Source organism: Lasioglossum baleicum, chromosome 6 (assembly GCF_051020765.1).
Source record: "Lasioglossum baleicum chromosome 6, iyLasBale1, whole genome shotgun sequence".
Taxonomy (NCBI): domain Eukaryota; kingdom Metazoa; phylum Arthropoda; class Insecta; order Hymenoptera; family Halictidae; genus Lasioglossum; species Lasioglossum baleicum.
Window position 1 is genome coordinate 6,243,438 of NC_134934.1, and position 22,676 is coordinate 6,266,113.

Here is a 22,676-nt window from a genome sequence, read left to right on the forward strand (position 1 = left end):
GAGTTTTGAGGCAGCTCGAGCTTCTTAGCCACTCGCGGGGTATGCCACTGCAAGGAATATTCGCTTTTGTTGAATCCTACGGTTTTTGTTTACTTAGATCAACGCTTTACACTGTACTCCAAATATTTTCACTTACTTTTTTCCAAATTTTCCATACACATCATTTAGTACATGAATCCTTCTAGCTAAGTTAAGGAACTGCTGACACGGTAGTCAACGCGTTAAAGAAACGAGAATACAAGTGGGTTACAGCAAAGTCGCGAAACCTTCGCGCCATGCAAACAGTATAATGTCTTCGCTAAATGAATTCTATTCGAACACTTTTTTTCAAAAACTTAACACTTCGAGCATCGAATGAATAATACCGCGGTCATTGCGCAAAAAGAATTTGTAGCAATGATACATAACTTAGAGAATACGCGTTACAAAACTGTACCTATCACACCATCCACAGAATATATTAATGAAGGGGACAGAATTACAAAAATAGCTCGAGTAGAAAGTCAAGCCTAACTCCGAATTTCGCCTTCTAGAAATGAATTCCATTGAGTCGGTTAACCAGAGTCAATTGAAAAAGACACTGGCGAACTTGAGAATTTAGCAGAATCTTCGAGTCGCCTCAAGCGTTCAAGTCTATTGTGTCGATACGACAAAATTATTTATTAATATATATCGTTGGTTTGGAGCACTGTGTTTCGTGGGTCTTGTCACGTTCCCATCACGATCTCGACATGCATGCAAAATATTAGAACCGTTCCACCGGATCCGCTCTCGGAAACCTTCTCTAGGTCGTTTGGAAACGTCCGACACGTCGGGTCAATTTGCATATACAACATAAATAAAGGATCCGGCGTGGTGGCGCTCCGAAATTGCGACATCGTGGATTACGTTCGACTCGCGTGCCACCGGACCGAGAGCTCGCCCGGTTACACAGTTTGCCTCTCTCGTTATCTCTGCATCTCTCGCCTTCCACACTACCCCCCCATCCCTCTCTCTCTCACTCTGTCTACAGTCGCCTGAATCGTTTATCTAATACGGTGTCGATCGTTTTCCAACGACAAATGTGTCACGATCGGACACGCAGTCCTTATGCAGATGACGCGCGCAAGGATAACGCCGTTTATCTCGCGGAGAACCTTGCGAGATCGTTCGAAGCAATTGTTTCTGACGACATAGTCTAGTGTTGTGCGCGACGTAATCTAGTATTGTGTGCGGACACGTCGCGAGTCGCATTGGAATCATTATTTTATTAGTAAGCGAACGTGATTTCTTTCTTCGTCTCTTGTGACATGATTCTTTTGACGGCTACAGTGATTTGAGCTTCTTGGTTCTTATAATTTCGTAGGAGAGAAATTTGTATTTTCTTGTACCGCTGCAACTGCTTTAATGCTTGATGATGATCAATTTGAAATAAATTATCAATATTCATTTTAAGTCAACAGAATAGGGTTGAATAGAGTAGCCATTGCTGAAAAGAGCTGACTCTACTGAAGACTGAATAATTAGAGATCAATAGAAGACGATCTAATAGTCTTTCAATTGCAGGAAACGTCAAATTTGCAATTTCTAATGGAGATCGAGAAGGAAAGTAAAATTCAATGGAGAAATGATCTAATAGGTCTAGCGTTCTATGGAAGGTCGCTAGAGTCATTCCCCGATTCTGTAAAAATCGAAGTTGTGGCCGGAGAAATGTCACATCGTCCAGGGAATGAAAGTTTGACACACATCGCCGTCGCGCAATCTAATGAAATGCTTCCTTAATAACCCATGGAACGCGTAAGAGGGGAATTACATAATTATTATGACGCCTGGAATTTTAGTGTTTCTCGGTGTCATCATCACTTAGTCATCGGTTTCGGCTGTGCCCGAGTTGACGTGACACACCCATCGGTAACCGACAATAACGATCGCGGATCCTATATGATGGAACGTTAGATGTTGGCCGATAAGAGGTTCAATTTATAATGTCTTTAATGGAGACGTTGAAGGTTTGATTACAACGTTGTTAAGTGGCTCAAAATTATATCCGCGGGACGGAACGTGACCAGAGAGATTCAGTCGCCGGGCCTAGATCTGTATCACTTCAGGAGATCGAGGCTGACGGATCGACCGCTCCAGTAATATCACTCTTCCCACGTGGTTGTGAAGTTAATGCTGTTTTTTATTGCCTTGGCTCCTTGTTCGACAGCCGAGATAGGTAGATTCACTGCGTGTTGCTTTTGAATTAGAAAATCCTGATTGCTATGCGATTGTTCGAAAATTCCTGGAGATACTCTATAGATCTGTACAACAGACTTTTTATTGACTAGAAACAGTCGTTTCTGGAAAATATTGTATCATTCGCAGTCATCACAGATTAAAATGCTATAAACTAGTTTGAACTTCACTCGAGGAAAGAGCAGACTACAACTTCAACTGGAACAGCTTGTTTCACTGAAGTATGCCGGACTAAAAATGTTTTATAAGCGTTCCCCAGTTTCCAATACCTGGAAGTCTGTTCCCTGGATTTACATCGAACAGGAGAAAGCACTCCACATTACAAAATCGATTTCTCTGGTTCGACCTTAGACAAAACCTCAGATATCCAGACCTTGATCGAACGAATCCCGGAGATTCCTCGGAGTCTAGCTTTCCTACGCGACACACGTAACCGTTCAGCACGCGGTCGACGAACGATTCTCCTGTCCTGGTGATAAACGATCGAGAACGTACCTAAGCGGAAAGTGAAATCCACGAATCGGCGAGCCTAAGGTCAACGACTGAAAATCGTTTTCGCATACTCATCGATTAATCGAACCTCGGACACCTTCGAAGAACTTATTACTCCGAGCCTTTATTTTGTTTTAATATTTATCTTTTCAAATAATACCGCTGCACAGAAAAATGCCATACCTTCTTGGCCAATCTAATGAATATGTACAGTATTTTTGAACAATTTTCCGATCACGCTAAGCAAGAATTTACTGTATTTTTCCAAACCACATGGCAGGAGACAGAAGATGTGGATAAACGAGAACAGGTAGCGATCCTCACGATCCTCGTGGATCTCGACAGGCGATTTGCACGCGAATCGCGCCGATTTCACGCTCAACGAAAAGCTAGCCCCGCTCCGAGGCGTTTTCGCAATCGCGGCGAGGGTAACCGCGTCCGCGATTCGGTCTAGACGAAGCGGCACTCATGTTTCAAGGACTTGGTTCGCGAAACGTCGATTATAAATGATGATCTGGATCGAGAGAACGAGAAGATTCGCCGGCGAAGAAGATCGTAATCGAGCTCGCTCGACATTTTTTCGGGGCCGGCCGTTTCTCGAGCGACCGGTAAACAGACGCGCGTGCAATCGTCGATGTAATGAGCCGGCCGGGTTGCAAAATATGTAGACGTTCGCGGCAAAAGGGGTCTTAGATTTATGTTTTCAGTGTGGCAACGCTCTCGCCGAGATATCTCGTCGCGAAAACGAGAGCGTGACGAAACTCGCGCGTTATTGAAATTATTGCCTCCTCGCGTTTAATAGTGGCAAATAACAAGGTGCGCTGCTCTAGCACCACCTACGTTTTCCAATGTTTCCAGATTCTGGGTAGGAACGCGCTCAAATTGGTCGTGCGAGCATAGTGAACGCTTAATTGGTGAGATCTAATTGTGCCCTTCGGAACGGGTAGAAAAATGAAGAGTAGCAAGATTTCTTAGAATATTGCCAACTAAATTTCAACATTCACTCTTTATCGTCTTATACTTCTGACTGATATTTATACTTCTATTAAGAAATCAACAAATTTGAGCAGTGCTAAATACAATTGCTGTTTTTTTTTTAAATTCCTTTTTCTGCATTTGTTTCTGCGTTTTCCGTTGCGATGGAGGATACAAGCTCGAAGATCCGGATCGAACGGTTCGCCTCGAGCAAGATCGTTAATTGCGTTCGCCTTAACGAGCATCCCGGTGTAATGACTCCTCGACCGTTACCTGACGCCGATGTAACGAAGGCGTCGCGTTATATCAACGCTTAGGGGAAACGTAATGCTTGCTGTTGTTAGAAGGATCCTTGAACGGAACCGAGCCTTGCGCCTTGTGATAGCAACTGCGCGACGATCTTTAGGTCGCGGGAAACACTGAGGATAACTAGTATGCAAAATGTAATGGATCCGCGTGCCTCCGTAATATCTTGGCTGGAGGGAGCCGTTGGTTTTTCAGCGGATTCTGTAGCGAACTCTTTCGACACTGTCGAAGACGGAAAAGTGAAAAGTGCGTGGTGAGAGGTATTCTTTGTCGTATTAAACACAAGATGCGGTACATTTTAGTCACTTTTCGACTCACATTAATCAATCCAATTCGTTGTACGTTAAAACGTTTATCGTAAATACGTCTGACCGTTCGAGAAATCTGCATTGAATTTGTAGAATTAACGCTACTTCGTCCTCCTTAGTAAAAATGCCGTCATGGAATTTCAACGCGCGATAAGAATGGTCATCGTCGTCGAATATTAAAGAGCACCGATGGGGTGAACGCGCCGTCACACCATAGACATTCCGGTTTCCCGATCGTAGGAGGTGTCCGCAAAAAAATAAGCTTGACAACCATGACGTCAGACCCTGGTCTTCAACTTCTGCCAGGAATTCCCAACTATAAAAGCTTCGCTTATGGACTGTCTGTTCGAGCCCTCACAGGTTTCTCTTCGATAAAGGTGAATGATCTGAGGACTTTATAAATTGCTGGATTTTAATAGAAAATCTTATCTCAGAAATTGAGATCGTCAATTAATAAAATTTGCCGCTGCATACATATTTCAATACACACAATAAAAGCCTTGCATCACGAAATAAATCTACTTCCCCCGATTCTTTCTTCCAGGAGTTAGTATTGAGAATTATAAAAGACCATGCGTTCAAAAACCGAAGTTAAAAATAGCTACCGGTAGATAAAACATGTGGGTGTCCTTGGCGCTCGAAACTCAAATTAATAGTCTCAGCAGCGTCGTCTCAAAGGTACACGATTCTCTCAGAAAAATTCTTTCCCTCGAAGACGGAAGGACCGCCGGCACACATTAGCATAATTCCGTGGTCGATATTGACATGAGAAGCGAATCACCGTTGAATCATCTACAACGAAACATTTTCCCAAACCGCATAGCTATTTCCAGACTATATCACTGCCGAAGGAAAGCGGACTGTCGTGGGATGCACAAGGAGAAACCACGGAATCTGTTATCGCTACCTTGTAACATTTGTCTTTTTTTATGATCATGTGTGTTCACGCATCTGCGGACGACGCTCATTAGCAACGATCTAATCGCTGCCTCGAGTATCGGTAACGAGAGAACGTAGCCCGAGGTGGATCAACTGACGTGGCTCTGCCGAATGATCCTAAGCGTAGAAATATAATGCAACCGGTTGACGAATTAATCCGCGCCGAGGGGAATTCCGAGCGAGTCGCCGCTTCCTCGCGGACAAATTTTTGCATAAGCGAGCAAACAGAACAGAAAGACGAAGCTGAAAGACGGATATATTCTTCGAGCCTCTTGGGATCGTTGAAGCCTCCCTAGCAAGCTGAAGAACCTATAAGAAGGAGATAAGGCAAACAATGATTAACGACATTAATACTTCCTGATCTCACAAAAAGATCTTCGTCAATCTTAAGACTCTCTGAGTATACGAAAACAACAAGTTCTCCATTTGTTAACAATTTTTCAAATTAGTGGAATAAATACTTCACCGTTTATGCATCGGTTCCTCTTCGATTTTCATGGGACAATTAAATGATCGCGGATAAATAAGCTGTCAAGAAGAATGCAATGATTATTTCCAACACTGTGGACTATTAACTATGGCACAGCCAAGCCAACGCTTCCCGAACGCGTGCCATCAGCAATCCGATGACTTGAACGCGTGGCAGAGCGTCATCGTCGAAGACAGAGATGCATCGCGGAGACACTGTCATTCTCGGTGTCGTGTTTACGGCTGGTAAATCGTATCGAGGGTATATAATGAGATTACAAGCGGCGAGAAGGTGGCGACGGTTGCCAGTATATCTGGCGCAACAGATCCTAGACAATGGAGGAGAACGGCTTCGTCGATGAAATCGTCTTGTCGCCGTCGGTACCCGGGGGGTTTCATAACTGAATCCCGATACCTGACAGCGCGCGGTGTCGCGGGTGACAGGTATTCGTTGCGTGGCCGGTATATCTGGAAATTTTTGCTGGCACGGGAGGCGCCACGCGCCGCTTGCTGGAGCGAGACCGAGAAAACGAGAGAATGGCCTGGGCGACGCTCAAAGAGAGGCGTCGCGAAGAATTTTTGTGGAATTCAATACACTGGTCAGCCTCGAAGCGCCGCACCTGTGCTAGGGTCCATGTAACAGGACACTGTGAAACTCTGATTTTTACGTTGACCGCTTATTCCTGTCGCGCCTCGGCACGTCTTCCTTCCATTAGCCGGGCCAATCGTAGCCCTGTGAACATTACCATGCCTGTGGATAGGGACTTTCGTGGTTATTGTATAAGACATCGGGTTTCAGGATTGCTATAATATTCATTTTATTTCTTGGAATAAATATGAAGGATAAGAATAAAATCTGCAGTGTAATAAAACGCTACCAATACGTATTTCAATAATACCTTTGACGCTCTATCTATGATACAAACTGTTCATTACCCTCTATCTTCACCAGATGATTGCTTTCAAGCCATGTTACTTTTATGTTCAGAACAACCGATAACAATATCCAAGCATAAAACAATATCAACGTATGGAAGGAAAGGATTGTCGATCCACGAAGGTCCACGCGATACTACGTCACCGATCTCACAGGATCGAGGATCGAAACGAGAGCCGCTCTCATACGACCCTCGTTTCGCGTAGATCCCGGAAGATCGGGATCGGCAACAAGAAAAAAAATGCCGGGCAAGGCTGCTTCCACGTTATTTTTGAGCGGGCCACGCCCGACAGGACGCATAAATCGTGTTCGAAGCCCGGCGTGTTCCATTAGAGCCGATACAGCTCTTCGATCCGGAGCGGTAGCGCCGCGAAAAAGAACGCGGCGAGAGAGACAAGAGCGGCTCGGACCTTGGGCGGCAACAGGCGGCGAAGGTAGGCCACCACGGTGCGAAACGCCGGCTGATTTACGTGCGAAAATGGCCAATTAACCGGCGTAATCGGCCTGTGTACGCTCGCCTGCACTCTGGAGCCCAGTCGAGAGCTGGACCATCGAAGGGACCTCCAGTGTCAAAGTCGCGGAAATGCTCGCGGTTCGGCGCGCACTGGCCATGAAAGCGTTTCGCGGCCACCTTGGGGACCGTGCTTCACGAACCGAGGAAACGACAGAATCAAAAACAGTGAGATATAGTGGGGAAGTACCGTTTTTCGCGTGAACCTATGCAAAATTTCATGAGACACATGATAGTTGGATTTTGTACTCGTTCACGTGTGAGATGAGTAAGACTTTGCACTCGTGTGACACAAGTGAGCAGCTGTATTTGAAGGTGATACACGGTGAATGAAGGCTAGAGTGGGGACCATAAGGAATAGACCGAGGATTTTATACACAAAATAACGACAATGGAGAGCTGTAACTCGAAACAGTTGATTGATCAACAGGTCTTTCCCATGCAGCTTAATGTAGACTTTACTGGATTGTTTACAAATGAAGATTTCTGGTCGGGACTTGTTACTCGCCGGACTTCTACCCCACTTAACCGATCATTGTGCAAGATTAAACCGGAATGCCACGAGATCGAGCTGCCCGAGATTCTTCGTATAGAACGAGATCTCGTTTGCCAGAGAAGAAGATGAATTCCGATGATTTATCACTGATTCTCGCGGCTTCTGGGAATCGAGAATGCTCTCTCTTTCGATAGAGGAGGAGAAGGAAGAGGAGGACTCTCTCTCTCTCTTTCTCCGTCGAGAAAAGTTCTCGTGGAAGAGAGGACCCACGTTGGTTTCGTCTCGGGTGCATCGTCTCGTCGCCTGGTTTGCAGACAATGCACGGCTACCCGCAGATGGAACCGCGCTAGAACAATGAGCGGTTGCAACACTGTTTCGAAAACGTCGCCGACACTGGTATGCAAAGTTTGTTTATGACGGCGAGCATGTAGAAACCGGGTGAACACAATGCTCCCGTTGCGTTCCTCTCGGTCCGTAATTTCGCAGTTATCGCGAGCCCGCGCGGCTTCTACCTAATTAATATCGAAGCTCTGAGAATAATATCGAAGCGTGAAGCCTGCTCGCATATGTGTGCGTGTGCGTGTCTTCGGTTTCGTTCGAAATACACCGTTTTAAGTGGCCACTTAATCTGCTTATTGGTCAATCCGAGACCGCGACGAGCTGACTCCCTCTCGTCGAACAGATGGAACCGAGATATAACCTGTAGGCCGCATGTAGAGTAATGTTCCCTCGGCGACAGATAAACGACACGCGGTTGCAGGTGGAGGACATGCGGGCGAGGCGGAGAAGAGTGTAATCGGCGCGACATTATTGCTTATGCAATCAAAAGCTTCACGTCGATTTACGTTGGTTTCAGATCGAGGCGACGGCGGATACGACGGCGGTAGCGGGCAGCCCGCTTTCCTGGCACATACCAAGGCCGTCCTTGGTCGGGCGCAGCGAGAGGGACAGCGAGAATGGTAGCTGGGCTCATCATCTACACCCGAACTCACCTTCCAGGGGATCCACCTCGTCGCAAGGGTCCACCGCCAGCACACACGTAAGCAAATGCCGCTGCGATCCTCTAATCGGCAAACCTAACTCATTAACTTCGTCGAATCTTCTTTGTTCATGTACTAATCGAGAACCTGGTCCGGATGCCAACTTAGACGACGAAACGACCACTGAACTGCACTGTGGTTGCTCTGGAGACTTGGGAGTCTTGCGGGTCTCAAGCATGATTCTTGGGATCACTGTGCTTGGGGTCTGACTAAGTAACCCTAAAGTGATCAGTCGACTGGTTGGGACATCGACATACACCACGAAACGGAGACCGAACTACTAAGGTTGCTTTGAGGAGTCGAACAGAGGTCTTGAGGATCTCAAGCATGATTCTTGAAGTTCCTTCGAGTAATCGACTGGTTGAAACGTCAACGTACATAACGAAACGAAGACTGAATTACTGCAGGTCTTTTTTCAGACACATACAAACGTGACTAAATTAAAAAGACGATGCATATGCGTCTAAACTGTTCCTGTCTTGTGCAACCATTCAACACAGAAGAATTTGGACATTCCCTACAGGAAAATCGGGGTTCTCATTCTAAATCAAACACAGGACATAGACGAACTTTCCAAAATTGTTTGTTAGAAAATATCAAGACAGAGGCGTGCCAGATTCCTCCGAAGACACGTAAGACTCGGACGATGATGGACAGTATGACTTTCACGACTCTCCGCAAATTCGATTAGGATCATGACAGGGAGGAGCCAGAGGGTGTTTCGTACAAGAATGACTGACTGATGAGACGGGTGATTATTTGTGTGTTGCAGAGCGCCGCGTCGGGCACGTTGCTATTGACAGCCGCGAACCTGGCTAATCTCGCTGCCATTCATCCGCCCACGGTGACGGCGCCGAAACAGACGGACACAGCTTCGGTGGCGAGCAGCACTCACTTCACAGTTGTGAACGGTCTTGGCAGACCGACCACTGTCTACAGGAAGTCCTGCTGCGCGAGGAACCAGCTCACCGTGCTTATCTGCACGATGAGCTTCCTATTCATGGTTGGCCTGCTCCTCGGCATCCTCTTCATGGAGAGTGAGTGTACTGATTCGCTATTCCTTTGTTAAATTAAAGAGCTCCCCGTCGTGATCACGTCTGGTCTCTTGTCCAATTAAGAATAGACCCGAAGCAGGCGTAGACGAACTGTGTCTTTCATCTTCTTGAAAAAGTCTGCTGCTTTTTAACTTAAAGTTTAAAGTCAAAGGATGCGAATAGCTTCTTTGAAACTGTCTCGTGTTCTCTTGCTGCAATTTACACTTGTATCTTAACTCATTGTTGTGTGGAACTAGGTCTGGGTTAGGCACCAAGACCCAATTTGCAAGACGAAGACTTTAAATCAATGAACACTTTGCTTCTTAGCACACTGACCCTGTAATAATTTTTATCTAGTCGAAACATTTTCATTAATAATTGGACTTACGAATATTGAATGAAAAACATTTATGACTTCGTTATCCATCGTCAATGAGTTACGCCAGGCAGCAGCGCTCTTACCATTCATTGAAGTCACCAGAGCAGTCTCTGCGCTTACGTACATACATAGCTTCGTTCACAGTTCCGATATATTCGAAGCTGCAACTTTATTGTGATGCTTATAGATCTAGAGTCTAGAGGATCTAGCCTGAATCTTTATGAACAACGCCCTATCCAAGCAATTTTCTTCTGCTTCCAGTGAGAGTTCGCGACAAGTATCACTAGGTCGAATCCAAGGATAACAACCAGGTGAGCGATGGTGTCCTGAAAGCCGAGGAACCAGGTGGAAGAACGTGGACAACGAAACAAGGGGAACCGTGATCGCTTAGGAGACGCGGATGAACTGAAATACCGAACGCCCCTGCGATCACGAGCGATCTAAAGCTTGTATTCACGCTGTACATGTATATTCTGACCAGTTAGACCGATAGGGTAGAGCTCACGATTAGCGATAACGTTTCAAAGGCTGTATCGCACCGTGTCCGGCGTGCGGTACGTGAAAACTCAGTAATTACATTGATGTAATGAACGTAGTTTTAGCAAGTGGATCGTTCGAACGCGATCCTATTTCCGTTGGAGCGTTCGAGCGTTCCCTACGAAGGGGTCCCGTTGGATCCCCGACCTCCGACGAGTATTGTAGAACCTTTCTCTCTATGTTTCTTCTGTTTTTCTCTTCTCTAAGACGGCGATTCGATGCCTGCATAGGCTGTAGCTTCTTCGTTCCCATTCGGACCGGTTCTCCCTCTACTCTCGAACGATCTCGATCGATCAAAGATAGATCTCGAGATCGTGGACAGACCAAATAGCGACTATAGCGAGCCGATAGTCTATGGCTTCCTGTCGTGGATGCCGAAAAAGTCTCCTTACCTTCATGTTCTGTTCAAATTGATCCTGAGGATCCTTAGGTTTCCAAAATGTTTTATCCACAAAATTGAGACTTTGGGTACATGATTTTTAGTTAGATTGCGGATCTTTGTGTGAAATAAAAGTCTAAATCAATCATAATGGAGTTGGATAGAATCTTTCAACTGCTTCTTGGATAAAATCTTTCTACTGCTTCAAATATCTAACTATTTTTCAATATGCAATACTTAAAATCCGTAGTCTAATTATTACACTATCACGAATGAATCGGTGTATTCAATACAACTAAAGAATTTGAAACGAGCTGTTTTGGCTCCTCTGGTAGTTCCAATGTTGAAAACGGTTTTCTCGTCAAAGAAAACTGTGCGGCAAGGAGGCTGCGAGTCAGAAAATGTTGGGAAACCATAGAAAATGTTGGGAAACAGTGCGACAGTCGCTGAAACCGAGGAGAGAACCGATACGATGCAATTGTAACGCGTTAGATGGTTGCGGTGTCGTCGTCATCATCGGTGAAACTTCGTTAAGTCATACGCACAGTACCAGTTCGATAAACGGACAGTGGCCGGAGCAATCGACGAGATGGGAGTAAGATTTAAGCGGATGTTAATTTAGGGGTCGTTATTTAATTGTTACTAACAAAACGCTGAATAAAACCCGGATTCCGTCGGGGTGTCGTTCCAGGAATCGTACGGAGAAAGCAAACCGGGAAATGCGATCGCGCCGATCGTTTCCCGCAACTGTGATATTACTTGCGTATTAATTAATCGTCGATCCAACAAGAAACTGTCAAACCATAATAAAAGCAAATGTTGTTTTATTTCTCGTCTCTCCTCACCCCGAAAAAAACAACGCTGAACAAATGATCCTCTTACGCTCTTTGCATGAAAGTTTTGTTTGTTTTTTCGGATTCTGTGAAGTATACGATTTCGTTCTAATTCTATTGCAATTTTGTGCATTCTTCTCAAGTATGAAAGAGCAAATATTCTCTGTAATTAGTTCCAAAGAATGAGCGAGGGTCGAAAAACGTAAGTAAAACGTTCACTAACAATATCACTCTAATAACGAAAATATAATATGCTCGGGGATAATATAAAAATCGCCTGCTGAATATCGAAACGCAAAAAGAAATTAAAATTTTTTTTAGACCGCATTATCAGACGAAATTATCTTTGTTAATAGTAAAAATCTTTAGCCAGGCTAAAAAAAGAATTCTTTTGAGTGTCGAATTAAAAAAGAATCTACTTGGTTAAAATGGTTTTATTGTTGCATAAAACACAATCATTATATAGCTATAAGAATATTTGATATAATACAATTTCAAAGAGAAACATTCAATATCTTTGTGTAAATTGTTCATGGTACTTACCTCCAGGTCCTGCAGAGTCTGAGCCCAGTCGTAGTGTTTCATGTTTGCGCCGTTTCCACTGTTAGGCTTGAGTTTGTTCTTTTCCTCCTCGTCTTCCTCCTCTTCATCCTCCATGTTCTCTTCCTTCTTGGCACCATCTGCGTTGTCTCCGCTGGGCCCGGGCACTGCTGGAGCCTCCTTTTCTGCTTTCTAGGTTAAATAAGCAGACATCATTTGTAAATATATATTTTATGCAACAATGTATAATCAACTGTACAATCGACTGCAACTGTTCAAGTACCTTACTATCTATTTCTTTCTGTAACCAGACAGCTTCATCGTCAGTCAGCTCCACAATCTTACGTTCGGAATTCATCTTTTCCTCCTCTGCTCTCTCTTCTCTCTTTTTCTTTTCCAGTCTCTCTTTGCGTCGTCTCTCTTGTTCTTCGCGTTCTGCCTTCTCGCTAGCTGCTTTTGCAATCGCTAGGCTTTGATGTTGCCTGAATTTGTTAAGGACAAGCTGAAATAAAAGAGAAATCGGTTATCTCTATACTTATTTAATGTGATACTAAAGGTCATTTTTTAAATGGTAATCCCCAAAAAAATTATTAGAGTAAGTTACCAAGAAATTTGATAATCATAAATGTCAAAGAGATATGAAATAATTGCTGATAGTTACCTAAAGTGTTAAATATCCATTATACATTCCATATGAATACGTTGAACCTTATAATCTACTAGTAAATCAGTAGTAATACAAAAACAAGTAATTACAAATTTACTGGAACTTTTTGTTTTAAAAGAATTAGCAGAACAGAGAACAAAGAATTGAAATGACGTATAAAAAAAATAAAAGAAAGCTCAGTACAGTGTAGAAAAAAATGCGAACAAGGAATGTTTATATTTCATGTCCACAGAGAAAGACTATACAGTCACACTTTCTAGAACGTATAAATATGCGAATGATATAAAGGGTCACTACATTTCACTCGAATTTCAATATAAGCAAGAGATATCGTAGAAAAAATAAAATAAGTAGCAAGATGAAAGTTGTGGAATAATCGTTTAGAACGGTGCAAAGAATTACCTTTTCTGCAGCATTCTCATCGTCACCGCCAGTGTAAAAATCTGTTTTCCTAGCGAGAAAACTGAAGATTGTGTCCAACAGCTGCGAATCAAAGAGAAATTCGATGTAACGCTGATTGTGCACCAGTGAAACATAACCTATACCGGCAAAGAAACTGGTTACTCACTTCTTGAACACCACCCTCGTGTTGCTGGGCCATGGCCAGCAGCATTCCGTCGAATTTCCCTTCATTGCTCGACATTGTTCGTCGGGCTTTTCACAAGAAAATAAATCTCGGGAAACACAGTAACACACGACAAACGTTCCGCAACAGCGTTTGAAACAGGAACACTTTGTTACCACACCACGTTTCTGCTTTACGAAGCTTCTCGAATTATCGACCAAACACACCACCAAATGATAGACATGGCGACCTCTGTCGTGGGATAAGAGAACTAGCTAGCTATCTGTAGACCTGCCAGCAGAGTAGGGCAATAATCAACTAATATTTAAAAATGACTAATAGCACCGACGAGATATAGGATATATCTATATTTCTATATCTCGTCTGTACTAATAGCACAATAGAATCTCGTCTGTGATGGCAGTCTTTAATAGTATTTCGTCGGTGGACAAGTCTGTTCTACCAGACTGTTTTTGTAGAAAATGTTTTGTCGATAAGGTAGAAAACGACACGAGAGTGAAAGGAAATTTTTTTTTGAGTCACCAAAACCCCTTTGGAAAACATGCTTTTAGTTCAAAATTCTTGCTAAATTTTAGCTCAATCTGATTTGACCGATTTTCGGAAGCTTTCCCGCCTCTTTTACCCAAAGAGTTCTTCACTTTTGATTTCATTATCTACTACCGCAATTGTCGTTTTCTCTGTTTGTCGATAATTAATTAACAATCGATATTTCTATATGTTTAACAATATCGACTAAAGGATATGTTCCTTTGTAAACTTTATGAAAGTAATTGCTGTTTGGTTTCTCATATATTATCCACAACAATATAGGGTGAATCGTTGAACAGTATGAGTAAAAAGATGCGTATGCAAGAACCATAATCGGAGATATAAAAACTCTACAAGCTGAGCTTCTCTACCTTAACGAACGCGCTCTTTATTACTACTTTTTATCCTTGCCGCTGTAATTGTACACATTCCTTAAGACAAGATCTTTTTTGTATCTCGTTTAATTACGAAGCGTCCATTAATTCATGAACTATTCATTCAACAGCCTGGATATCCATGTTTTCTTGTCTACATCTTTCCTTAAACGATTAATGATACATAAGATGGTCTCGATCTTTGATTCCAACAAACTAGTCATTCTGCGAACTTCGGCCTTTGTAAAGCTCACAACCGAGAATTATTCTAAGCAGACCAACGTTTATACGTCTAGAGCGCGATTCTTGACGATTGCGCTTCAGAAATTCACCGCTGTGGAATGCTAATCTCTATTCTTCTCGAAGCACAAAGTAGCTATTTGCACTTACAGAAGAACCTTGCTTATCGATGAACGCTAGGAATTGAAGTAATTTAGCTAGCCGACGCGTTTCGATAAGAGCAATTTCCTATTTATTTCCATTAGATTACTTATTAACTTCTGCAGTACGAATCGAAGATTTCTTAATCAATTTTTAAGTGAATTCTTACCAACATATTCCTGATAATTTTCTGATAAAAAAGACACGAAACACAATACAATTTGGATCCTATTTACTCGTTTAATTTACACTGCATTAGACCTCGATTATCCAAACTAATCAGAGGAACGTGACTGTTTCGATAATACATATATAAAATAGTTACCTGCTAGCTGAATTGTCAAATTGAATCTTTACTGACTGGCACAACAAATCGTGTTGTATATGCAGCTTAAATTCCCTTTTCCTATAGTACTGTAGCAAGTCCTGTACAGTGGCTCTGATCAGGGTCGCGTGTGCGTGGATGCTTCGTCGTCTGATTCGAGTTAGCCGCACGCCGAGCAAATCAATCACGTCGCACGCACTCGGCACACATGCCGTTAATGTGCACGCGGGACCACCAGCTACTCAATGCAGGAAGGGCCCAAGGATTAGGGTGCGTTTCCGTTTCGAGGATAATTACTCGTCGTGTTTCTCGCCGTTCTGATCTCCACCAGCGGGGAGCGGATACCGCTCTAAATAGGGAATCGCCTCCTCCCGGTAATCAACAGTGACGCGAACACGTTTAAGAAGACGTACAGATTCATTATCGGCTTCTTCGGTGTGACTATCTTCGATTCTAACTCCCTGCTCAGCTATAATTAACTCTCTTCCTGGCCTGTCTGGGGTTAAGCGATTGAATTGTCGCCTCGCGTTTGACTGGCACAGCTATTTTAGTAATTTTGAAGAAAACATCGGTATATTTTAGCAGAGGAAGCTGTAGTCAAGTGTGAAGCTTCAGCTATAGCTTTCTTCACGCTCCGAGGCCTCTTTTTAGTAGACTCATGCTGATGGGAGACTTTTACTGTTTCCTTTACACCTGTAACAGGGGTTGCTTTGGTCGCAGCACGGCGCTGAGTCTAATCTCGATTAGCCAGGCTTGATTTCACGCGTCATCGGTCACCGATCCCCTAAGTATTGAACCTAGAAACTGGTTAGAAACATCTACAGACAGAAAACACACATTGTAGTCTTTCTTGCAAACAGGTTTCTATTGTAGTCAATTTGCTTCTGTGTGAAATCGAGCGAGCTTAAGTGCTCGAGAAACGTGAGTTTAGTTACAATGGAAGAAATTAGAGGCAGTGTGTGTAGGTGGACTGTTTCGAATTGAGTAAGAATTTGCTGAACGATCGCATTATTCGTCGTGTATTCAATTCTTAAGAGCCGAAATAATTATTTACACGATTCCTGTTTCTCGCTACCGATGCACGAAACCCATATTCCTTATAAAGACCCGCAGTCTAGCAGTCACAGAGCATCGCTGTACTTTCAGTTTCGCACAGGATCACTTCTCTCCTGAACATGTTAATTCCGTGTCCGAAAGCTGAAGATCGCCGAGTCAGTCCCACAGTTTCGTTTGGAATCGTAGAGGATTGAAGTACATAGCTAACTCTCGAAATTCGCAATCGATACCCTTCGAGGAGCGTGCAAAAGGAAGAGATCACAGACGGGTATGGATTTCGGAGGGTCTCGGTCGATGCGACCGTTAAAATAAAATTTTCCCGATAGAGTTCCCGCTTTTTCCCTGGCGGGGAAGGTGGACCGGAGTGTCATCGACAATGGGAAATCGACACGGGAATCGATTCGACGTGTCTCGTCTCGATCGCCGGCAAACCGTGTGCGCCAGATGGCTGACGCGACGGGCTCGAGGAAATCGCGCGCGATGCAATAGGAACTTGACGACTGCGAGTGTGAGCGCACTTGCGCGGGTAATTATCGAGCGACGCATGCAGCGTGTGTCCGCTCGTCTCTGGAGGATTAATTAACTCGTTCTGCCCGGTGGACACCGGCTCATTATGTGCATCGACGGGCTACGCTCCGGCGCGCTGCGTCGCGGGTCTTCCGCGCGTGCACACGTGTGCGGCTTACGTTTATGTTCGTCGCCACTATTCCTCGCAGACTCCTCACCTGTCCCGGGGGAGGAGGCCGCTATTCCGAAGTGGTGAGGAAGAACATGGAATAGGAATTCGAGACTCATTGTTATCGTCTCTGACCGTCGCATCGCACACGATTACCAACCCCTTGTGCGGCGAAACCAGCCGCTGACACCCGGCCGCGTCTCCCTCGCCAATTACCCGTGCACAATGAGAATTTTTATGCACAGCGAATCCTGCATCCTTTCTGGGTATAAGATCGTGTCTCTTCATTATAATAATTTTTAGACCAGGGCATTGTAGCATTTTTCTTCTGAAATCCTCCTCAACGATAGAATACGGAGCGTGACTGATAAAGTTTTCGTGCGATTTTTAGTGTAACACGAATGACGAATTAATCAAAAAATGTGACCAGCAAGTTTCAGGAAAACCCATGTGTTAAATCGTAAAAAAAGGATTAAATGTACCGTATCAAGGGAGCAGTCCCTTTAAGTACACGCCTTTAATGTCTCGAGGCATTGTGTTGGTCACCCAGCGCACGGATTCTAATGCAATCTATGCGTACAGGCCGCATTCATCATTCATTCATCGTCAGGTCCCCGTCACGCGTAAGATCATTTTTCCTCGGCTACGACCAGGGGGCAGGGCACTATCCGGGGGTTCTTCTTTTTCCTTCGCCACGTGGAACGGCCATGAACACCGGCCACATAAATTTCAATTTTAAATACCCCGGCGGATTGCGTGTTCGTGGAAAGGATCCGGTGCACCGTAAGCTAGAGTATTACGAGCGGGAAAAGGGTGGAAAAAAGTCGTAGACAAAGAGAGAGAGATAGAGAGAGAGAGGAGGAGGAAGGGTGAAAAGAAAAGAACGAAATAAAAAGAAAGATGCCGCGATTACGGTTTCTGGCTTGATTAAAAGGCCATTCCGCGGAGGCGGTATTGATTTTAGCCGATGCTTTTAAAGCGGTACCCGTTCGTTTCGCTCGCGAGAGAGCGCGCCCCCAGGAATTAATGTAAAAGCGCTCGCCTACTAGGCCCGGCGCCGGATTTTTTTCGTGAAAATTAGCGGCGAACGCGACCGTCATTCTCACCCCCTCGACCGGCCCCACGAGAATTCAATTTCTGGAATCCCGTGGTATTATTTAGCCGGACGTCCTGTGTTCGATACCAGAACGCAGAGCGGAGTGGAGCGAAGCGCCGAGCTGTGCTCCACGCCCGAACTCCTGATCCATTTTTAATTTAATTCCCGCGTTAAGCCCGCGCCGAGAATGGACAGGACGCGACGGCCCGAAATTACCCACCCTGATTTACGCCAATGCCATTTGTCCCCGAGGATAAAAACTGTAACGGCTGCAAGAATAGCCGCCAGCACGATTTTTCGGAAATTATCGTTGGATTACGAAATTATCGATAATGCGGGGGGATTAACGGGGACAGTCTCTGGACATAGTTGGCTAGCTGCTTGTTGCTAATTGGGTAATAAAGAATTTTTCTCTGGCGGCTATTTCCGCGGATATAGAAACAATACTATAAAAAGCGTGGTATAAAATCGTATATATTCTTTAGGAGAACATTTATAATAATTAAAATATATGAAATTGAAGACACTTATGCAACATGAAGATTGTACGTATGAACCCGAAATGATGCAAATTCATAAAATCCGCAGTCTACTGAATTCGAGTAAACTCTTTCTGTCTGGGCCCTTGAAGCAGAACGATCAACCCCTTCCTCTCAGCGGGATAATTTTATTTCTACGTTCAGGAAGGAATTGCTTTTTGCCATAAATATCGGAAAGCGAAATTTCAAGCCCTCTGATCGTTTCGATTCGGGAGCCGAGGAATTTCTCTAGCAAAAGAGTGCTCGAGTGGGGTCTCCACCAACTACGAAACGTAACGAGAGTTGTTCCGGAACGCATGGAACCGCGGAGCGTAGAAATCCGCTCCGGTTCGCTCCGGTTTTCCGCGTTGCTCCGGCAGCCGGTCACCGTAGCAGCCTCCGTCGGGCATTAAAGGGGATGAACCGAGGCGCGTGACACGGATTTAGATAAAACTGTTGTACGCGGTCCCCGTCGTATATAGCGAGTCCTAGACCCACAGCCCTCCGGGTTTGCGGACCCGGCTTAAGCACGGAATTATAGAATTAGAATCAGCGATCGCGATATCCGTTTATCGTGCGCTGCCACTGCACCGCTTCCCTTTTTTTCCAAGGGTGCGCTTCTTTTTTCCTTTCTTTTTGTCTACCGATCGACCAACGGAGACAAGGAGAGAAATAAAGGAGGGAACGAGAACGCGTCGATAGAGGTGAACGGCTACAATGGGGGAGGTTCCAGGGGACGGCTCTCTCTCCCTCTCTCTGAGAAATAAATCCGCTCGTGTTCGACGTACACGCGCCACGCAGCAACGACGTCCACTAGGTACGTACACCCGCGGGATTTCCATAATTTGAATTGTAAAAGTATTCGGCCGCCAATTGCAGTCCCCGAATTTATGCAGAACCACCCCCTCGTTCCGGCTGTCCATACGCGACGCCCCTTCGGGGTGACTTCGCGCGGAATATCGACGTTCACGCGTCCACCCTCCCTGCACCCCCTTTAAATTCCTCCGCATCACTGCTTGCGCCAGTAGCTCAGGTGTTTGAGTATTCCTTTTCGCGATTCTTCACTATTTCTACTGTTTTTTACAATTGATGCATAACATTTTCATTTTGCACAGAGATGCAGAGTCTAGTGATTATACCTTTAGCTAAATTTTTATCGATTCCCATTCTATTAAAGAGATGAAGTATTTTGCAGTAGAGGTTACAGCACGATGAAACTAACTTGCGCTCTGGACAAATTGCTGTGCGACCATAATCCGGACATCTTTGACAAAGTAGAGACCTCTGACTTATGTTCGTGCGATCAACAATCTCGCAGTGTTTGCGGGCATTAGGATTGCTAGAGCTATCGCCGAGGGACGCAGTCTCTCCACCTTGTTCCTATTTCCTCTGTTCGATTCTGTGACACGGTGTGTCCCGAGGGAACAGCGTAGCGCGGAAGTTTCGACGTTGAAAAATGCAAACTGCGTCCCCGACGACGCAGCGCGTCGCGGCGCCACGCGTCCTTTCCACGTCGCTTCCCTCTCGAATATTTGTCCGATCTTTTTTGCGCGGCGAAGAATTATTATCGTCGGAAGAAGCCACGACCCTTTGGGCCTGTCTATGATTTGTCAACGGGATCCAAGACGTGTCCGGAATCGTTCTCGTTCTCCGGTGAAGAAAAAAGCCTCGGGACAGATCTCGAAGGGATCTATACGGATTGCGCTATGGTATTACTCATCGTTGTGAATGGGGAAGCATCGTATACACAGCACCCCTTCCGACAATGAAGACACTTATTATCGTCGGTGTATTAGTCGAAAAAGAGGGAGGGGATTTATTCGATTAGTGTATCCCGCGGATGGAGAGAGGGTAATTGCATTAAGCGGCAGTTTGTCGAGTCGAATTGGGAAGAGCAAACGAGAAAAGTTGCTCGATTAACGGGGACTCTTCGTTAATGAACCCCGCGTTGTTCTTTCTTTCTCTTAGTCGCTTTTTTCGACGGATCGATCGGCTAATGCGATTCCGAGAGGAAGCTTGCTAATCGATACCTTGTAAGCTTCTAACGACTGTCACTGGGGTCTGCGGGACTCTTAGGAGTTCTTGTACCTTCCAAGTTTCTACCAAATATGATCAGGTATTTAAAATCGTATTACATTGCTAGACTTTGCTAGAATTCCTAAAACATATAATAATTAATGTCAAACAAATTTTTGTTGAACTCAGGATTGTTTTGTTCGTTTAGTTCGAAGCTCTTCAGTGCATACTGTACAGGGTGTCCCGAATTTAAATGGCAAAACTTCAGGAGCGTGTAGGGGACCGAAAAACTAAGACAAAAAGTCTTTTAGAGATTTGCTCGTTTTTGCTTCATTCTGGAGAAAATCGCAAAAAAAGAAACAAAACAAGTTTTCATTTTTGTTGTTTTATTTTTATTTTTTTTTTTTTGTATACAACAACTCAAGACTGTAACTGACAACTAGATATTGAATTTTTGCGATTTTATCCAAAACGAAGCAAAAACGAACACTTTTTTATTGTCCTAGTTTTTCGGTCCCCTAAACGCTCCTGAAGTTTTGCCATTTAAATTCGAGACACCCTATATACTGCATATCTCAGTTTACTACATTCCTTTACATTTTTTAAAGAGTTGCCTGCCGAACTTCATCCAACTGCGAACATCTCAATGTGTGTTACAAGCAATTCAATAGAAACGTGGTCGTGGAGCTTCGAAAGGATCTAGATTTCGCTGTCTGCGAACTCGTCGGATGTTTCTACTTCTCCAATGGACCCTGGGGGCCCGGTGCAAGGAATCATGGCAGGAACGTGTGCGGTGTTACATCGCGGGATGCGCATCTTACGTCGGGGCAAAAAGCACCGGCAGATAAGCCCGACAACTTAGCCGCTAAGCCCTTCTTCCGCGGGATTATCAGCTGAACCGGGGTTCTCCCGTTCTTCCCGCACGAACCGCCCCTCGTTCTATTTCCTCCGAACAATACCTACTACCCTGTGCTCATCCTATCCTCGTCGATCGCTATACCGAAGCGCTCCAATCCTCTCTTTCCACGCGTTGCCTGGCATCCCCAAAGTCTGCAGTGACAGACAGTTTCGAGGGGATGACGTTCGTCGGCCGGATGAATCCCAGTAACGTACAGCTCCTCCGTCGATCCCTCGTGGAAAAATCCGATCCGTGTAAAACGATTTTCGATTGAAACGTTCCCTGATATTAAACGAACTGAATCTCTAATCCTTTACCTTCGAATATCTCCCCACCACTCGGCCAACCCCTAACCCCCGTGGGGGATGGGATAGCAAGTCTGCCTGGAGAATTAACTCGCGCCACTCGGTGCGCCGCCGTCGCGTTGCGATGCTCTTTTTGATGGCGGAAAGTTTCTGCTCCTGCTCCAGAGACCTTCGGCTCTGTGGACTCCGTGAACATCATCTGAATCGCCGGCTGGTTTAATTCCGTCGCGCGAGCATATAGTTTAGATGAGCTATTTGACGGGCCACCTTTCATCCCCCTTTTGCGAACCTGCTAAATCCCGTCCCTCGTATAATCGAACTGTTTGCGAACGGTTTTAATTTTTCATCGATTCTCCCGAACGTGGGTTTCTTAAATTTTCGTTATCAGTCATCCCCTTATCAACTTGATTTTTCAATGATTTTGTAGCGGTCGTACGTGCTGCACATTGTTTCATTTGCTCGGGGCAAAACTTAAATCATCTCTTTTTCTCGTTTATTCTACATTCGCACTGGGGATTATTCTAAATCACGAAGGGGGATGATCGATTTTTGCATTCTGGTAGTCACTCCGCATTGGAAATCTCGCGACTCGAGGGGCGGCAGTTAATGGCTCCTTGATGAGTTTACGGTAACCAGGATTTTTACGGCACTGTTCCAGAGAGACAGAGGGTCGTTGTCTCCGCGTCACCCTAATTTGGCGGAGACGATGCCGAGGCAGGGACATCGGGTTCTGACACCGGAGGGTATGGCTGGAAGAGAGCAAGAGAGACAGAAACAGAGAGAGGGACACCGTGACATTCGCCGTAGAATCTTGATTAAATAAACATGAAGAAAGCCGTTCGTCACGCGCCAGGGGGAG

General features: G+C 44.9%; 2 protein-coding genes across 4 annotated transcripts in view; one reads left to right on the forward strand and one right to left on the reverse strand.

The window, feature by feature from the left end:
- LOC143209627 (uncharacterized) overlaps positions 1 to 11,862 on the forward strand; it is a 71,471-nt gene extending 59,609 nt beyond the window's left edge. The window contains exons 2-4 of one of the 3 annotated variants that reach the window (XM_076425549.1): positions 8,506 to 8,688; positions 9,462 to 9,726; positions 10,364 to 11,844. In XM_076425549.1, the coding sequence (XP_076281664.1) occupies positions 8,506 to 8,688; positions 9,462 to 9,726; positions 10,364 to 10,389 (474 nt within the window). In that variant the 3' untranslated portion in view covers positions 10,390 to 11,844. Of the gene's footprint in view, positions 1 to 8,505; positions 8,689 to 9,461 lie in introns of all 3 variants that reach the window. The other 2 variants (XM_076425551.1, XM_076425548.1) reach the window with 2 other exon arrangements.
- The window catches only part of Nudc (nuclear distribution C, dynein complex regulator), a 102,149-nt gene extending 88,330 nt beyond the window's left edge, over positions 1 to 13,819 (reverse strand). Inside the window, exons 1-4 of the mRNA XM_076425540.1 lie at positions 13,627 to 13,819; positions 13,461 to 13,541; positions 12,675 to 12,893; positions 12,395 to 12,583 (exon numbers count right to left, since the gene is read on the reverse strand). Coding sequence (XP_076281655.1) covers positions 12,395 to 12,583; positions 12,675 to 12,893; positions 13,461 to 13,541; positions 13,627 to 13,701 — 564 coding nt within the window. The 5' untranslated portion in view covers positions 13,702 to 13,819. The remainder of the gene's footprint in view (positions 1 to 12,394; positions 12,584 to 12,674; positions 12,894 to 13,460; positions 13,542 to 13,626) is intronic.
- Between the last annotated feature and the right edge of the window lie 8,857 nt (positions 13,820 to 22,676).